At 39.2% G+C, this 19506-nt stretch overlaps 1 protein-coding gene across 1 annotated transcript; it reads right to left on the bottom strand.

The window, feature by feature from the left end:
• Window positions 1-69: 69 nt before the first annotated feature.
• Window positions 70-18878, bottom strand: LOC117953788 (vasoactive intestinal polypeptide receptor-like). Its single transcript, XM_034887111.1, has 14 exons — window positions 18716-18878; window positions 16344-16437; window positions 15164-15277; window positions 9515-9624; window positions 8903-9000; window positions 7586-7715; window positions 6106-6259; window positions 5153-5213; window positions 4011-4077; window positions 3830-3921; window positions 3476-3605; window positions 2851-2892; window positions 2459-2701; window positions 70-2415 (listed from the first exon to the last, which is right to left on the bottom strand). Exons 1-13 carry the CDS (start codon window positions 18773-18775, stop codon window positions 2510-2512), a joined length of 1344 nt encoding a protein of 447 aa, XP_034743002.1. The 5' UTR covers window positions 18776-18878; the 3' UTR covers window positions 70-2415; window positions 2459-2509.
• Between the last annotated feature and the right edge of the window lie 628 nt (window positions 18879-19506).

Here is a 19506-nt window from a genome sequence, read left to right as displayed (position 1 = left end):
ATTACTCCCACTTGAAATGTGACACTGTCACTGCCTGTACATATTAACTACTAAAAAATGTCTATTGTATGAGCTGGAGGTGGCATCAAATTGATGTTTAAAAACATAATCAAACACAAAGATATAACTTCTATCATGCATTATGTCATTACACTTGATATGTCCTATTACATCAAACAAGACTAAGCATCTACAGTCAAGCAAGCATCAGTTTGAGACAGCGCTTTGAGTTTAAGGCCAGCATGCTAACATGTTCCCAGTGAAAATGCTTTGATTGTATGTATGTTTAACATGTTCACCATCTCAGGCATGCTAGCATTCGCTAATTAGTACTATAGTCAAAGTATAGGCTAATGAGAATGCCATTAGTTCTGCAGTTACCAGTCATAAATCAAAGTATTGACGACAATGCTAAATGAAAAGTTAAATGTCTTGTGTGTAGGATTTAGGGGCATTTAGCGGCGAGGTTGCAGATTGCAAAACGTCCCCCATGTGCCAAGCATGTAGGAGGCCGACACAAAAATGCTTCACCATCACCAAAGTCATTAAGATTCATCTACTCGGAACAATGAATGTCTGTAAAACATGTTGTGCTAATCCATTGTGTAGATAATGACATATTTCACTAGATAAGTGGAAAGCTTGACATGCTGGTGGAGCTAGATGAAAGTCAGAATATACTTAAAGTCATTAAGGTTTGTCCTCTGGGGACAATGAATGTGTGTACAAGATGTCATGGCAATCCATCCTATAGCTGTTGAGATATTTCAGTCCGTACCAAAGTGATAGGCCCACCGACCAACGGCCAGGCCATGAATATAGTATATATACAGTAGAGGCCAAAAGTTTGCAATTTACCGGACCGACTGACCGTCATTTCTTAAAGTAATGATGGCGACTTGTTTCTCTTTACTTAGCTGATTGGTTCTTGCCATAATATGAATTCTAACAGTTGTCCAATAGGGCTGCTGGCTGTGTATCAACCTGACTTCTGAGCAACACAACTGATGGTCCCAACTCCATTAATAAGGCAAGATATTTCACTAATTAACCCAGACAAGGCACACCTGTGAAGTGAAAACCATTTCAGGTGACTACCTCATGAAGCTCACTGAGAGAACACCAAGAGTTTGAAGCGCTGTGATCAAAGCAAAGGCTGGCTACTTTAAAGAAACTAGAATATAAGACATGTTTTCAGTTATTTCACACTTTTTTGTAAAGTATATAATTCCACATGTGTTCAGTCATTCATTAATGTTGATTGAGAAGGTTTGTCCAAACCTTTGGCCTGTACACCTGTAAATATATATATATACAGTATATATATGTATACAGTATATGCTAAAGTATGATACAATAATAATCATATTAATTTAATCTGTAAATATAGAATAAATTAAATAGAGTAGAAAACTATTTATCAATGCAATGAAATTAATTATCCATGCAATCCAGTAAATGGAAGTTAACCAGTGTAACTATATATTTATTCACAATGTTGTGTATTGTGGACTAATAATGCAATACATCTGGTCCATTAGTTGTAGAAACAGTAAAAATGAACATATGCTGAGCAACTGTGCAATCGGACAAAACTAAAAGCCTTTGGAATCTGAGATAAATTTCACAAGCGGGAGCTTTAGTGTCTCCTCTGGAATGTTATTCAGCAGTAATTCAGCAGAGTGTATGCCCCCGATATAACTGTCATAGATAGAATAAGATGTCCAGTACAGAAGTTATGCTATATATTCCTCCTCTATGATTACTGTTCATGGCAGCCTGACACTGTCATCGATGCTGTTACTTTTGGTCCCCTAAGCAACATGGGCCATTAGATTAAGTGCTCTGATCCATCTTGTGTAACACAGCCTTTTAATAAACATCTTGCTTCTTATAGGACACAGCTTGTCTTTGGCTCTATCCAACTATTGCTTAACATGAGAAGGAATTGTGGGCCAAGAGTTCCATTTCCATTTAATCCACATAGTGGCCATGAAGATCTTTCTCCCTGCAGTATTCTGTAGTGTATTCTTTGTAAAGGACTCTGTTAATCTTATTCCGGGCTTTGATTTTTTAACAATTTATCAGAAGCCAGTTTGAATTGACTCATCACGTGTAAGAACCAGATGCCTGCCGATCAACCTGCGATACAATGGAAGTTCCATTGTGATCAAAGCTACATTATAGCAATCTGTTAAAGTGTTCTTTTTTGCAAATTAAAGGTTATTGTTTAACCAATTTACCAAACAAGTGCTATGTTCCGTAAGTTGCTGCAAGAAAAACACTCCTCACTTGTCATTTTTTGACAGGTAACAGATAGTTAAAATGAAAAAAATATTAGTTTCAGCACTAAAATGTCATATTAACCTCCAGTAACCAATGTCAACTGCATTGCAACAGTACATGTGTGTACACCTTAGTACTGTCAACTGCATTGCAACAGTGCATGCGTGTACACCTTAGCACCCTATGATTGAAACAAAGAAAGGGTATTAACTGTAAATGGCTTTCAGATGGCAGAGAGGTGCTCCTGACACTCAGAGGCCCGGCGTGTTGTAGGGCTGCATTTTGTAAACATGGTGATCTGGGTGCTGAAGTTGTTGCCATTGCTGCCTATGGAGGGCTGCTGGTACTTAGTGTCAGCCACCAGGAACCTCTGCAGCATCCATCTGCGCCACTTACGCTTAATCTCCGCCTGCACCTGCAGGAGGAAGACAAACAGGAAAAAAGAGCATTAAGAGCGTTAAGAGGGTATGACACGCAGGAGGTGGAGTGAAAATTGGATTTAGTGACATAAAAGGAGAGTAAACATCTTGAAGAGCTGTTTTTGTTCAGTTTGTATTTACTTACCTCTCCATTCATGAAGCAGTACAAAACTGCAACGACAAAACCCTAAAGAAAAGAGACGTAGATAAAATGTATAAGCCCATTAAGAGCTGTGTAAAGAAATACCAGTGTGATAGTGCAGCTGTGGAAACACTCAAAATGTTTGTGTATGAATAATGACGGTAAGATTAAAACTGACTTTGGGCTGGGATAGGACTTTCATCAATTAGATCTCTGGGAAATGTTCCCAGGAGATATCATTCTGAGCTAAAAACTGTTATAAATTAAGAATGCTTTCCATCACTAGGTTTCCATCATTGCACTTGGCTCTCAGCATTCACTTTCAAATTCATACTCATTTTTCAAGCATACACAAATTAAACACGCCAGCTAAACAAACCATTTACTTGCTTAATCAGACAAACTGTCTTTGTGTTAAATAAGGATCACTTTGATTTTCTATCTGGTGGCATATTCATGGCACAAATCTTTACCTAAAACACAATATGGTAATCCTGTAAAGGCAGATTAGGTACATCAAAACACTTAATACATCACAAAGTAGTGCTGCTTCTGTCTGACATTTGGAAAGTTGTAACGTAGCTGACAGACTGCTAAATAACACCTGCATGCTGTTATGTGACATTACCTGAAATGACCCCAGAATGAGGTCGAACACCATCCTCACTTGTGGGTGGATGTGGTCAGGGATAAAGGCAAAGATGATGTAGTTTATGCCAAAGAGTGGTATCAACAGTAGAGTGGATTTAGCTAATCTCCTAAAAAGGTAGAAAAATGAAAAAGTGAAGAGAAGGTTTGTGTTCACCCTTGTGAAAACCCACAAAAACAGGCACACACCTTTGACTGTCACTTTGCAAGAGCTATAATTGCTCACCACCAACAACATAAAGGCAGAAAATGAATTAATGCAATGTCACCTGATATGTAATGACTGAAACCCATGCTATGATAGAGATGTTGACATTCTGTACTGAAAACCTACGAGTACTGATTGGATTCCTTTCTTCCGATGTCGGGGCAATTCATCTTCTGCCGCAAAATCCGGATTATCCAGATAAAGAGGAAAAAGTTCACCTGTCAAAATAGTAATAGAGTGATTAATATGATTGCATTATGAAGAGCTGCATACGAAATATTACTCATGAAGAGGTGCCATGACTTACAAGTATGGTGACTAAAATGGGTGTTTTGATGATCCACCATGGGATGTCGTCAATTATCTCCCAGCATCTGTCAGATGAGAAGTAAAAACAAACTTTTTCTCACAAAATAATACATTAAAATAGAACAACCCCTTGAACTGTGCTACAAAGGCAGAGAGCAGGGCTTGATGCATAGACTGGCTGCAGTCTAGGTCATAGATCCCGCCCCGTCTATGTTAGCGGATGGGACATAGGTTAAACAAACTAAAATCAAAGTTCAGACAAATCACTTTTTCTCAAAGATGGTTTCTGTCATTTTAGGTAGGCTAGTTTATATCACACTGATATTTGTCCAAGTGTTCATTTTTTTGACTAATTTAGTTTTTATTGTTTATTTGATCCTATAAAAAGAGGGTGAAATGTCATGATTGACAGCTGTGATTGACTTGTACTTCGTTGGGCTGCTGTATGGGGGAGGGGGGGGGGTGGGGGTCTTTGATACCACAGCTTCACCACACAATCACTAATGTGCAGACTCTGGCTCCAAAATTACAAAATGACAGCACAATTATCTGGGATATTTTGGCTTTACCTTCTATGGAGTCTATGGCAGAGAGCAGTAACTACAGTGCACACATGAAGATAAGAAAAAGGTTTAAAGATTTGAAATTGTAAGGCTAGTAAGCCAAACTGTACTTTTGGCCCATCTAAAGAGTGCAAAAATGTGTAGGCTCAACTCTTTTATCCATTTGAACTAATGAACTAGTAAAATAACTTAAGGGGCTTTCACAACTGCCTTGTTTGGTCCGGAATTTTAAGACTTTTTAGATTGAACCGAACCAAAATTACAACCGTGAAACCTCCACCGGACTATGGTCCACTACCAACGCATACTGTATTCATTTTTAGATGTTAAAGAACATTTCAAAAAGCTTGGTCTTAACACATTTTGAATAAATAACTGCACTTGGGGTTTGTAAGATAGTGGAGCCATTTAACAATCATCATTGCTTGTTGCAGACTTGTAGTTCACCACAGACCTTCACTGAGACCAGCCATTATTGTTATATTTGGATACGTGTAAATGTGTATTGTTTAAATCGGTGTTACTGATAAGTAACATTAATCAAGAAGACTAGAGCAAAGATAAATGATTAACTCACCCAGGGTGATTTAAATAAGCCTTTGTAATCACCCATGCTGAGATAAAGACAGTTGGAGCTCCTGCAAACAGAAAACAAGTTATTTCAACATTAAAATAATCTCTATGTCACAGAGATAAACTATTAATTATGTTCAAACAACCCCCACACTGACTCAACACATATGACAGAGAACCTTGAGCATGTGTACACTGTTAATCTTTTGGATGATTATATAGCTTAAGTAATATTTTTAACTAGACTCATATGCTCTGTGCCAATATTGGCTCATCCTGGGCATCTGCAGGAAAGTCACAGGCTTGTTTCCATTTTCCTGCTCGCAGACACAACATTTCAGGCCTATTTATAGGTACTTTATTGCTCTCATGGAAAGAAAAAAAACATCAGAAATTTGGGAAAATGGTTGTTGAATATACATTTCAAAGGAAGGCTATGATATTTTGATGAAGGCTCTCAAGGCTCACACTTCTGAATAAATTTACACATGTGTATTTTTGATAAGAGCTGTCATAAAAGCATCCGTGGTGCCAAATCTAGCCACTAAAACATTTTCTTCACACATTAAGTCTGCCATGGATTTGTTCAATTAGGTATTTTCCTTCCAAGAGCATCAAAAGCATGGAAAGACTCTTAGACTGAAATAGAAAAAGTGGAGCGGAGTGGCAGCTGCCTGCTGCTACTAATCTTAAACTGGCAGGTAGACTCATTTATATGCAGATGGAAAAAGAATGCAAAACCTCATTTAAAAATTCATTTACATATTATCATATATACTATGGCTGTAAAGACAACGAAACAGACATTCAGGTTGCCTGATGATGATGCTTGTCTCTTGATGGACATTTGACGATTTCTGGCTGCCACTTCAGACAAATGGATGCATCAAATCCCCTTGCAAACTTTTTCTGAGCTATCTGTATTCATCAACATGTGGTATAAAAACTGGCACGTACCCCAACCATTTAGGATGTACCACCAGAAGTACTTCCTCTCAGGGAAGAAGGAAACAGCTAGCAGAGTGTGAAGATAGAGGCCCTCCACCAGCAGCCAGAAGTAACTCGCCATGACCCCGTACTGGAAGAAGACCACCACTGCCTTGCAGCTAACCTACAGGAGAACTAGGATTTTAGTGGCTTGTTCCATTACCACTGAATGTAGATCAATGCAAGTATATTACAATTCAAATGAAGACAAATGTTGTTGCCAGTAGAGAATGTTTTTAGTAAATTACTCATAAATTAGTATTGATGACTCACTTACGAGAAAAGGATTCTGTTAGACTTGGCAAGTCAATCGTCAAAAGCAGCAGCGAGGAGACATTATCACAACTAATATGAGCATATGATAATTAGACAAAATTCTACAGAGGTTACCTTATGGTTGTGCTGATTAAAGTAATTATGACTGCTAGAGTGATTCAATCTGTGGTCAAATTGTATGTGAGATTCATGTTCATTATTTTTCATATTTAAAGCCCCTCAGAGTACAGTAGCATGGTAAGATACTGTTTTTAGTGGCTGAGTAGGTGAAACATTACAGCTACGACAGTAATTTACTTGCAAACTTCTTTCCGCTTTAATATGTAGCTTTCTACAAAGTATTTTTTAAACCCTGAGTTTGGAAACAGTTGAGATGGGCAGCAGCTGTGTTTGGAACAGGACAATCTGTGCACCCTAAAGGGGAAATCTAAACTCGACCGTCAACATTAACAAAAGCATTTAGAGATAGTAAAGCAGGTGATTTACAGTCTGCTGGTCTTATCCTCTCTGGATATAAAGCAGCGGATTCAGCTGGAGCAAGACCTGAGAAAATACCACCGGCGTTGGTGACTTGATCAAACAAAACAAATGATCTTAACCCAGCACTTAAGTCGTTTGGATATTGTTGCTATCGTCATGTTATTGAGACAAAGTGATTAAAACTAGATATCAGAACTCTGAATGTGATTTATTGATAAAGCTCTCTGTAGTTCAGGTTTAATGTTCAGCAACCAGGAACTCTCACAACATCCTGCTGGAGAGATGAATGAGGAAACGTTGTCACAGTAGTGGAAGGGACTTGGCAAACACTGCTACACCCACACGCACTTGAGCGCTTACATGTTAAGTAAACTCCGAGACAAAACATGAAGTCAGAGTGAGTAATTAAATAGATGCAGTTTGCCTCAGCTAAGCACAGAAACTAGCAGCCATCAGCTGCTCTTAAATCAGTTGGACGAGTTAGCTTGACCTGTGAAGCAAGACGTTTTATTATGGAGGAAGAGAATCAATCAAATCTATGGCTTTACGTCTCATTATGCATACATCATTACTACAGTTGTTTTACATTCAGTATTATTTATTTGCAATACTGTCCACACAAATGCATTTATTTTTTTATTACATTACATGGAACATGGTGACATGGAAGGAGGAGTGTATGCGGTCTACTCACAGGTGACTGGCAATTTTCTGTCTCCCCGACTTCATACAGAACCACATCCTTCAATAAAACAGCAACAGCTTTCAGTATGAAAGACACAAACAGATGCATGTGGATGTAGTTTCTTGTGCAGTGCAGCTTCCTGCAAAAAAAGACAAAATCAACAGTTAGAGGATTTAAATCAAGAAGGAAAAGCAACATGAAAGCAAAATTCTCTTAAGAAATTCCCACTGATTAATGATCTTAAATAAACCGTTCATCCCAAAAATGATATTATAAAATGGTGTGTTTATGGCACCAAAGCATACAATCGTAATAAACATCAAGCAAATATCCACCAGAAACTTCATGGATATAATTTACGGTGGCAAACTTTAACAGAGAGAATGTGTATTTTATCTGAGGAGAATAGTTGTTATAAGCACTTACTGAACAATGTTATCGCTTTGCAATGTTATCATACAGTTCTGTGCTGTTATATAAATGTCAAGCTACATGTAACTTTCAGTTAAAGATATCTGTATGTGTCATACTTGGATGTAGAATGTATTCTTCAAATGAAACTTATATTTACCATGCAGAAAAAATGTGAAACATCCTTGCCATTCAGCCCAGAGGTAAACAAGAACAAATCAGTTCTGTTTTGTCTTTGCAGAGAAAATGTCACTAATGTAAATTCTCTCCTGGGTGTTTTAAAACAAATGCCTTCCTGGTGAGCTTGTGATTGGGGGTGAATTGTGTAAACCCATCAGGCGAGTCATCCCAGCAGGATGGGTGCGATGACACATAGCGTCAACCAGCTGCCTGAACACGTCGTCTGCTGCTGAACATAAACAGCAAAAGCTGTTCATATCCTGTGTCACCGCTAGAGGCCAAATCATTGGCATTTTATAACCCCGAGGAGTAAACACATCCCTTTTTGTTTAGCCCTTAACACACAAATGCAAACACACACAAACGAACAGACCAGCCACTTCAACTTATTCTAATGATCTGTTCTGTTTCATGCCAACATGTGCACACGCCTTTCCTCTGCAACCCTGGGACTGATGGTCAAAAGGGAACATGCTGTGAGCAACAGAAAGCTGACTAAGTGGTTTGACTGTTTGAAAAAATGTTGCAAAGTAGATAATGTAAAATGTGGACATCTTGTCCCACAAAATCTGGCAGAGTCACATTACTGACTAAAAACACTGAAACCTCTATAAAATACAGGAAGTATGGTTCGAAATGAGAGATCAACAGGGTTTTATCGCTCTAAATGACAGAAAAGGTGTTTGATTGCCTTCACACAGGGACGTTAAGTAGCCTTTTGATGAATCTCCTTACCGAAAGAGAAACAGTATGATGATGGCGATCGTCAGAGAGATGAGGGACACGCTGTGACCAATGGTGTAACCCACTTTGATGGCGTCGAAGAATTTTCCCTGCAAAAACACATACTTACGCTTACTGAACACAGTTGATCTAGACTAAGTTTGACATATAAAGGGGAGTTATTATATTGCATTTTAAGGTGCATACATTTATTTTATGTTTTCTACTATAACATCCTTCCATACTTTAAATTTCAAAAAACACATTATGTTTCTCTTACTGCCCTTGGCTGCTGCATCTGTATACCTCTCTGTATAAGACGCTTTGTTGGAGCGCCTCTCTCTTTAAGCCCCCATCCCAAAAAGGCCCAGTCTGCTCTGACTGGTAACCTTTCACATCGGCGCTCCTGTTGTTACTGTCTTCGTAAAGTCAGTGGCTTCAACGGAGTATACAGCAGACTTTTTTAGCGTTAAATAAAGGCTTTTAAACCAAATAATACCCAAGTGGATATGTTTCAGAAGTAATGTGATCCGAAATTGGGGAAAAGTGAACAACACTGGTAGCCAAGATTACAGCCTCTCTGGTTTTGAGTTTTGAACTCAAGTTTGAGTTTGGTTGCCATACCGACGTATTATCATCTATGGTGTTGTTGGGATTGTAACCACAGTCCATTATGTAGGAGTCCAAGCTGATTGCGGTCCAACCATCCTCTGTGCAGGTCTTTGACAGGTTACCTAATGAGCAGAGGGACAGAGGGCATTTTCAACATTACTCTTGCAAGAATACAACTCATTGCTCTGGCAGATGCAATGCGTTTCAATTAGAATGCAATATTTATTTAATCAAAATTATAATATTGTGTGTGTGTTGGGGGAGGGGAGGGCAGTACAAGCCACAAGGCAAAACTTCACCTCCATTTACTCCCTGTTATTTATGTCACACTGAGATGTGTGTGTTTCACTGGAATACTCCAAAATACCAAAAGGAAATGGAAGGAATGACTGAAGGGGATCAGTCGTCCCACCGGCTCACACAAGCCAGGACGGTTCCCATGTGTATTTGCATCCATTTGTTTTCTAATTACTCTCTGGCCACACACACACACACACACACACACACAAACACACACACACACACACACAGCAGGAGGCCAAAAGTCGAGCAGAGAGATATATTTTTAATCTTGCCTGCCCATGGGGGCAGAAGGGAAAAGTCCAAGTGCATTAGAGTGACCATAAAGAGAGGAGTGGGCATCATCTGAGAGATTAGAGTAGAGCTCTGTACAGCAGGAGAGTTGAGCTCAGACTAGGCTAATATAAGCAGAGTAGAGCTCTGTGGAGTACAGTGCAATAGAATAGAGCAGTGAAGAGCTCTATAGAGATCAACTCTACAGTACAGTAGAACAAGTTTAGTCTAGTCTACGCTGCAGACCATTGACCACCGTTGTACAGTAGGCTAGAGCTCTGTAGATTACACTAGCGTAGAGCTCTGTGGAGTAGAGTGCAGTGGATAAGATAACAGTGTAAAAGACTAGAGCTCACAGTAGAGTTCTGTAGAGTACAGCAGTCAAGAGTTCAATAGTAAATCTCTGAAGTAGAGTTGAGCTCTAAGGCTAAAGGTTGCTAGAGTTCTGCATAGAAGCCTTGAGATCAGTAAAGTAGAGAATAACAAATAGCACAGAATGAAGTAAAATGTTGTGAATAAATAAGTGCATGGATTTGTATATTCACCTCTTTTCTCATCACATCTTGCATTTTATACTGTATGCAGTACAGAAACCTGCACATTTTACAAAAGTAAAAATGATCTTAGTATTATTTGTCACTTAAGCAACATTAAAATCAAATTAATGCTCTTTTTAACATTCTGTCCCTTGAATTTTAAGAAATTTACCAGAGTAAATGTTCAAAGAGCTATTTCAGTAAACATACATAACTTAACCAATTATATGATACCTTCAGGTGGCTTGGAGGTTAAGCTGTTGCATCTTGCCCCCTATCTCATCCCATGTTCCCTGTCTGTCTCATATATCTGAGACTAAAATGCTAAAAAAAAAAAAATCCTAAAATATTATTATGCATATCAAAATCCTCAAGAAAAGCTTTTGATCATTGAATCACATAACATCCTTTAAAAGTCCTACATGTGCAGATGTTGGCAATAGTTCAAATTCTTTCCTAAATAACAGGAAGACAATTCTGATGAGAATCTAGTTATTCATTGGATTGTAAACCCTTCTTACAATGTTAATGAGGCATATCTAATCCTCTAACCGGCAGTAAGAAGCACAGGTTGACATCTCAGTCTCCTATTGTTTAGTATTTATTTGTAGCATTTCCCTAATCTCCTTTCCTGTCAATAAAGAATGGAAGATGCATGCGTTGGAAACAAATTAATCCTTGGACTGTGTGCTGCTGTAGAAATCTGAATGTAGGACATTCCTTACATTTCCCAACCGTATGAGTCAACAGCCACTATCAAATCAAGACCAAGTAAATGACCAACAATCCAAAGTCTTGAATGTATGCCGAATGTATTTGGCATTAAAATATGGTCAGCTCACAAAATACCTGAGTGGCGTATTGCAGAGAAGACGGAGGCTTAGCTTCCTCAAACAACATGACAAGACACAAAAGCGATGATAAGCCTCTGCTGTTTCAGCCCATGCCACCACTGGATTTGGCTTGTTTGAGGGATTGCCAGAAGAATGCTTTCATCATCCCCCCAAAACTTAACTGCAAGGATTTTCAGTGCCACGCACGACAACGAGGAGAGCTCAAATAAGTTAATCACACTGTCATTGTTTTAGTTCCAAGGCTTTGTTTATCTTGGCTTTTTTAGGTTGTATAGTCAAATGCTTAATCCTTCCTAATTATATCTTGGAGGAAGATTAATTAGCATGAAACTATTATCTTCAATTTAGCTGAATATTATGGCATGTAAGGAAAACCATTGACAGCAAGGCACTCTGTCACTCTGATGTAGCAGAGAGGGTAAGTCGTCTGTGTTATTGAGGTTAACAGATGAATGACTGTGTGTTTGTGTTAGACCTTCTAGGTAAAGAGTTCATGAGAATGACAAACTCTATCTCAACTAAATTTACGACTATCCGCGGCGCCATGTTTTGTAATGCTTGTTTTTGTGCGTTCAAGGCTCGTAAAAAGAATAGCTCGAGACGTGTCAATTACTGTTGCAATTGACTGACATTGGATACATTTGATGAAAAAGCAAAATCTGACTTTTTGTTGATACTGCACCACTTTCACAAAAGGGCAACTTCTTAAAAAGTATACTTCTCTACCCTCTCAGGGTTCAAAAACCTTTTCAAAATAAGATGAATAAACTGTAAATTACAATAATCGGACGAGCTAAACACACAAGGCTGTTTTTCTTAGTTCCTCACATTTGGAGATAAAGGTTTCTCACGCAACTGCAACTGTAATTTACAATGCACTGAATCCCAGACCGTTCGTCATCATCCTCATCCCTTAATTAAGTCCTTGTTACTTGACCTGAAGGCAGAGCATTGACTGTGTAATTGATATCATGCACATCAGTGCAGCAATGGCCACTTATAATCCCATCTCTTTCTTTTAAAGCCACTTTGCATCATCCCGGTTCCTGCTCGGTGGGGCGTGTTGACTCTGTGAACCTTTGACATGTCAGTGAAATATGCCTCTTCTGCCTTTAACCCCACAGATCTGGTGATTTGTCATGAAGCTCTTTTCCCTGGAGTGCTCTCAGGTCACACTTTTTCCCATGTGGGTCACATCAAAACTTCCCAGAAAACCCTTCTCCTCTGCACCATGCCTTTGCATGCTGATGATAAATTCTTGGTTTAAATCCATCCCATGTCCTTAATATGACCTGGAAAATACTGACTAGATTACAGGGGCAGGATCCCCCTCACTATGTGTGCAGATCTGTAAAAGCACCACAGTTACTTACTGCTGAAATATTTACCTTTATAGGAGCTAAGGAGCACAGCACAGGCGAGGGAACATCTGCAGGTTAAGTTTGTGAAGTTGTTTGACTTATCAGGTGTCATACACACAACCAAAGTCAGGAACAAAGCAGACCACATTTAATGCATTGTAAAAGAGGTGGATTTGCATTTTAATTGATTTTTGTAGCCACTTGGAGGCAAAGCAACATACTTATATATATACACATATATACACATACATATATATGAACACATACATATATATGAACACATACATACATATATATATATATACAGTATATATATATATATATATATTTTCCCAGGGCATATGTTCCTCATATAGACTAACAGTGTAATAGGTTGGTAAGGACTATCTCTGCAGCATATGAAGGGAAATGGGCATCTTAATTTAAATGGTAAATATACGTTCAGCCAATGTGGAGATGAAATGTCTACAAAGAAACAGAAAAATGTCCGCAAATTTAAGAGTGAATATTTCAAAGAGTATACCATTAATAGGCTTTTAGCTGAAGGTGGGTGAATTCAACACAACAAACCCTTTTGAAAGGTCTTGCTAATGTGTCATATTGCAAGTATATTAAGATGGGGGAACTTAGGACCCTAAGAACAGATTAAAATGTTAGCAGACAATTGTATATGCATTCAGCTAAAACAAAGCAACATGGGCATTCATAAAATCGGGTTTCTGGCCACCTGGTGAATGCAAGTCTAAAATTTGTTCTCATTTTAGGTCGGTTTTGGTCTAACCGACCATTGACAAAAAAATATCTGGCTCTTATCTGCCGAAAGTTACACTGTGCTAAATGCTGATGTGTTACAGTAGCTAGTTACTAACTTTGTTTGCCATTTGTTGCTGGGCAGGAAGAATACACTTGGTTTATCAGAGCTTTTCTACTGGAAGAGCTACCAGCCACGTCTTGACACAGTTTGAAAGTTTGTGGCTAGAAAAACCAAAACAATATGCTAGAACGGCTAAAAAGGGCTAAAAAAAAACTCTGTAAAGCTGAATAGCTGCCAAGTTTGCATAAGTCCCTGTGGGTTTATCACTACAACTGACACATGATACCTATAGCCATCTGATTTCTTTTTAAGTACAGCTCATCAAACAACTATATCAGTGTTTTTCAAGCTAATTGCAAGCAGCTTCAACTCAAAAATAAGAACATTTCTCAAGGCACCAACTTGAAATTGAGGCCTTTCTGCCAGCTGAATACAAATAAACAACTCCATCAACTTTTACAGCGTAATTCCACTGAGGAGACTCAGTGGGGTAATTAATGACAAAATAAGATATACGGGAAACTCTGTGAAAACACTGCAATTCAGCCAACAAATTCTGAAGAGATTGGTTTACCTTACACATAATTACTGCTACAACTTCCATGCAAGGCATCTCATAGATTAAAGGAGGTCAAATAAACAGAATGTGTCTTTGATGCTTTGATGGTGCCGGGATGGGAAGTTGTTTGTCTTTTTGTGACTAAACTGTGTAGTGTGTTTTCAGTTTCACTGTGGTCTCTGTGATATCTGAGCTAGGGTGTCAGGATAGATAGAAACAACAGGTAATCATGCGTCACAATGACACCATGAGTATGAGCCCCTAGGATGCTCAGTGTACTTTGCATTTCCCATTTCTGGTCTCAAACATGGAGCGTGATGATATGGACAAGGACTCAAGAGCATTGCATTGCAGGTAAACTTCAAGCCCTGGTTGTGGGCCATGACACCAAAACAATAAGCTAGTTGTGAGAGAACTGCATAACTGGGTGATAATTCTCTGTGGGTTTTGTCGCTATAAGTAAAAAAAATTCAGGTTACAGATCATTAATTGATCTTTGATGAAATAAAAATATTGATTACAGCAGCTTTAATTAATCTTGCTAATAATGAATACATTTATGTAGTCACTGAGCAATTGTCTGAGTGTGCTCATTATTTTATTTGTTTAATTACACATTTATCTTTCCTTTCTTGCATTGTATTCTTCAGTTCTTTTAATTTTAACAACCGGGTAACGTTTCTGTTTTTCTTTCTTGCATATGTGTGACTATGTCCAAATGCCATCTTGAAGGGACATGACCACTGACTGATGCATGACTGAACCTACCTTCTACCCATCTAACTTCTGCCAAAACAAATTGTGCAACCATTGCACAAACAAGACAAAATTTACAAGACATCTATATGGTCTACATAGTATAGTGTTGTAGTAGCATTGCCTTCCCTCGCCCCATTTCTTTACCACACACATACACACACACCACACACACAAACACAGCAAATTTTAGAATCCTGATTCTTACGTCTGGGAACGTTCCTGGAGAAGTAGAACAGATATTTGGGGCAAGGGATGGTGACCAGCTCGCCAACCTCAGCACTGGGCCAGCAGGTGATCTTGTCCCATGTCCCACTGCAACCTGACCGAGACAGTGAAAGAAAAAGGCCAAAAAAGGCATGTTCGTAATTGTTAAACATAGCAACCCCACGTGCACCAAGATAACAACATAACTATTTTTGGACAGTATGTATATCTAACACTGTTGACAGAGGACTCCATTCAAGTGACGAACAGCAGCCTGCTTCAGAAAAAGGTGGACCGCTAGAGTTCCCATGGCAGCCAATGTGTCTTGGCTCAAGTAAGCTGTCGTTCCAGCCCCTGGGTCCATAACAGATGATGACCTGAGTAAACATGCTGCCTCCATGACTAATAAAACAGATCCTTGTCCTTTGTTACACACTGTTATTTTGAATTCACCAGACCACTGTAACTATCTACAGTGCATCTGCTCTCAGGATGCAAAGTCAAGTCACGGCAGGCAGGTGTCAAATCCACACCTGGCTGCCATTTCATCACTGTGAAAAATCTGGTTAGCAGGTGCTATTTGCATTATCACCCTGAGGACTTGGCAGCATTTATATTTGAGGGAATCCATAGGGAGCAAAATGATCTAAATGGGAAAACAGTAATGAGTGTATAATGATTTTTTCATTGTGTGAAAGTAAACAGAGTCTCTTGACACATGCATTAGAATCAATGAGGATTTGGTTACACACAGAGGTAATATATGCTCAATGAAACATGATTATATCTCTGTAAAACATAATTACGTGCTGCGTGCAGTGAGGATGCAACACCCCACCTCGCAACCTGTAATTCCAGCTTCATCAACAATACATCGAAACAGATCAGCTAAGTAAGTTTTGTTATTGCCCACACTCAATGTGTGGTGAAATATAATCAATTAGAAAGTTTTCTTTTAAACTGAACAAAGGCAAATGTGACAGACGGCTGGCATTAGGTGGAAAACAGTGTTCAGCCATGCAAGCTATAATGTAAAGCCAGAGGGGAGGTTTGAAAAGACTTTGTTGTCTTTAGAGCTTGTTGTGTCACTTCGATCAGAACCTACTTGTGGATAAAGCAAATTAGGATAAAACAGAATAAGTGCAGGAAGACATGTCGAACACACAAAAAAATCCACATACCTGTCGTTTTGTTCTCAATCTCAGCCTCGCACAGGTCCTTCTCCTTCGCTATTTCCTTCACCATGTCACACATCTGACTCTGCACTGAAAACACCTGCATAGAGAACATTTTACACTTTTTATCTCTTTTTTTTAAGATTATTTTTGGGGCAATTTTAGGCCTTTCTTTGACAGGACATCTGAAGACATGAAAGTAGAGAGAGTGGGAAAATGACATGCAGCAAAGGGACAGTAGTAGAACCCACGCCCACTGCATCGAGGAGTAAACCTCTATATATGGGCGCCCGCTGTACCAACTGAGCCATCAGGGCACCCGTTTTCTGTATATCTCTTTAGGCCACAGTGACATTCGAAAGTGTCACTTGCAGATCATTTGTCCATTAGTGAAGCCTGCACGAGTTCTGCTGCATGTCTTCTCTCAACAGTGCTTCACATATCAAGGTAACCACATCTATTGTCTCCACTGGGGTCTTTCTGAGATGAGCTGAAATGCAAGCTACCATTAATCTCTCCACCCGACACACATGGTTGACACAAAATCAATCTTGTGACTGTGATTCAACCATCGTATTCCAAAGATTTGCATGTGCGTGTTTGGAAGATGATGAGTGTATATCCAGCCAGTTTCAACATGAAGCTGAATCCATGAGGATTCACCACCAGATATACAGATCCTCTACAGGACTAGAAGATTTATTGCTGGCCACTTAGGGGAATGAGTCTCCTCTCTGTGGGCATTAATCAGACTGGTACTATGTGGCTATTGTTAGCCATATGACCCCCACCCCCACCCCACCCCACCCCACCCCACAGACACAAGGTGAGCCCCCCCCCCCTGCTCCCATTTAAGTTATGATTTATCTCACTCCCTAGGCTACGAAGCACATCTTGCGCTACTTTATCCACAGTGCACCTCTGGACTATGATTAGAGAAGATGTCAGTGATGTATCAGCGCTGCCTTAAGCAATGCACGATGGAGTATCAGGAGAAAACTTCCTGCATTCCGTCACCATGACTATGATCATCATTTTTACTTTCCCCACCAGCAGTGACGACCCATCTTTTTCTTTACTTCATTTTCAACACTGAGGCACTGAAACAGTTAGCGAGTGTGTACAAAGACATGAAAGGACATGAAAGCCAGCACGTTATTCTAAGGGCTTCGACCTCCAACTGAATTCCAGCATGAATCGTATGTTCTTCTCTGCAGGAGACAGTTGTGGTTAAGGAGACCAGAGAGTACAAAGGCAGACAAAGGAGACCATTGCAATGGCAACTCATCATAATCTAAGTCACGAAAAGAGATCAGCAATAGGACCTGGAACACATGCATGCCATTGAAAAACAATCAACGTCTTGCTTTGGTGACAAATGTCATTTAAAAAGCTGCAGGATTTGCCTGAAGGGATTGATACACCAAGCAGTGGCTGAAGCTGGAGGTAGGAGACTGGTGTTGTGATGATTGGAGAGGGAGTCATTCTTGATTGAAGTTGAAATATTATTGGTTCTAAAATGTGTCTAATAACATAAGCAATGATGATGAAAACCTGACTAGACTAAATCCCAGTATTTTCTGAATGCATCCAGGAAATACAAATAGATTTTACAGATTGTAAAAATCTAACCCATCATTGTGAATTGTATTCCAGAGTGGGATGGCCATCGCTGTCAAACAGCAGATCAAGGCATTGGCATGTTTTTATCTATAAGGCCATGCTAGGTCTGTTGCCATCCTACATCAGTAGTTTAATCACATGGACAAGTGTTGGTTCCCATTCATTGCGATCAGATGATCGCTTGCTGCTCTTCGTTCCATTTGCCCGTACAAATCTGGGAAAAATGGCTTTTGTCTACTCCGCTCCTTCTGCATGGAACTCTTTGCAAAAAGACTTGAAATTATCTGAACTTATTTCTTTAAATGCTTTTAAATCCAGATTGAGAGAACTTGAAATGACCTGTTTACATTGTAAATGTTTTTAACAATCTGTTTTGTATAACTTTTATAAATGTAATTGATTGTGTTTTTGCCTGCCTCTTGGCCAGGACTCCCTTGAAAAAGAGGTTTTTAAACTCAACGGGACTTTCCTGGTTAAATAAAGGTTAAATAAAATAAAAATCCCATTACTAACTAAATCATTCTCTCCACAGCTTCCCTCCACACATGTTGACAGGTCAAAGAGTGGAAGATTGGTGCGCGTTGCATCCAAAACCGCGCGCAACGAACTATAGGCTAGCTACTTGAAGGCAACGCTGACATTAAGGTTAACGTGGTCACCCTTAAACTGACATATTAGACGAGCATCTGACGCATAGTTAAAAACAAGCCCAAGTTCAAGTCATGAGAAAAGTCAAAAGTGTTCAAAATACTCACGAGTTCCAGCAACATGCAGGAGAGCAGAATGCACACGCTCTTCGAAACTGTCACCAACATCTTCTGGAGTAGTCGATGCTGACTGTTGTAAACCAAAACAGGTAAAGGAATTGAAAAAGTCGTAATCCGCAACTGGTTGGTACGAGTCTCCTTCGGACTCTGTGCGTGCTTGCGCTCTGACTCTGAGTGAATAGCTCCGCTCCTGATAGCCTCTTCCTCTTCCTCCTCTTCCTCCTCCTCCCACTCGAGCTTTTACATTGAACACTCTGCATTGAACAACCGAAAAGTAACCAATGATATCACTTTTGAACGTCAGTAGATGAGGGCGTAAAACACTCGGTACAAAGAAAGAAGGATGTACTGTGTCGGTAGAGTCAAATAAAGACATGACTGACCCTTTGTTACATTTTCTATGTCCTATTTGTGAAGAGCAAACAATGTAAGCCTATCATGAAATGTCATACAAAGTCTGTTGTAATACCATTTTTTTAAGTAACTTTCTGTCTTATACTTCACATGACAATTCAAAGGTAATATATTGTACGCTCTAGGTTTATTTAACAGCTATAGTGCTGAGTTAATGTACAGATTAGGAAGAAGAATAAACCTGTGGTTTCCACACTTTTTCTTCTTCTTTTTTGTTTTACTGTTTGTCTTGTGACCCCTTGTTATGTTTCAAATGTCCATGAGAGACCTCTAAACCTCTTCACCTCTGAACCTCTTCACCTCTAAACGTTTCAAATGGTTTGATTTAAAAAAACGTTTGAGGCCCAAACATGAGAAAAAGATTA

This window comes from Etheostoma cragini, chromosome 12 (genome assembly GCF_013103735.1).
Source record: "Etheostoma cragini isolate CJK2018 chromosome 12, CSU_Ecrag_1.0, whole genome shotgun sequence".
Lineage (NCBI taxonomy): Eukaryota > Metazoa > Chordata > Actinopteri > Perciformes > Percidae > Etheostoma > Etheostoma cragini.
The sequence above is the reverse complement of the archived record's forward strand: the minus strand, read 5'-3'. Positions and strand labels throughout refer to the sequence as shown.

Excerpts from the sequence above, each read along its gene's own strand:
- LOC117953788 (XM_034887111.1), bottom strand. The coding sequence starts at position 18,775 with ATGTTGGTGACAGTTTCGAAGAGCGTGTGCATTCTGCTCTCCTGCATG. Across the intron at positions 9,001-9,514 it reads CCATAGATGATAATACGTCG|GGAAAATTCTTCGACGCCAT; the intron begins GTATGGCAACCA and ends GTGTTTTTGCAG. Across the intron at positions 7,716-8,902 it reads ATCATACTGTTTCTCTTTCG|GAAGCTGCACTGCACAAGAA; the intron begins GTAAGGAGATTC and ends CTTTTTTTGCAG.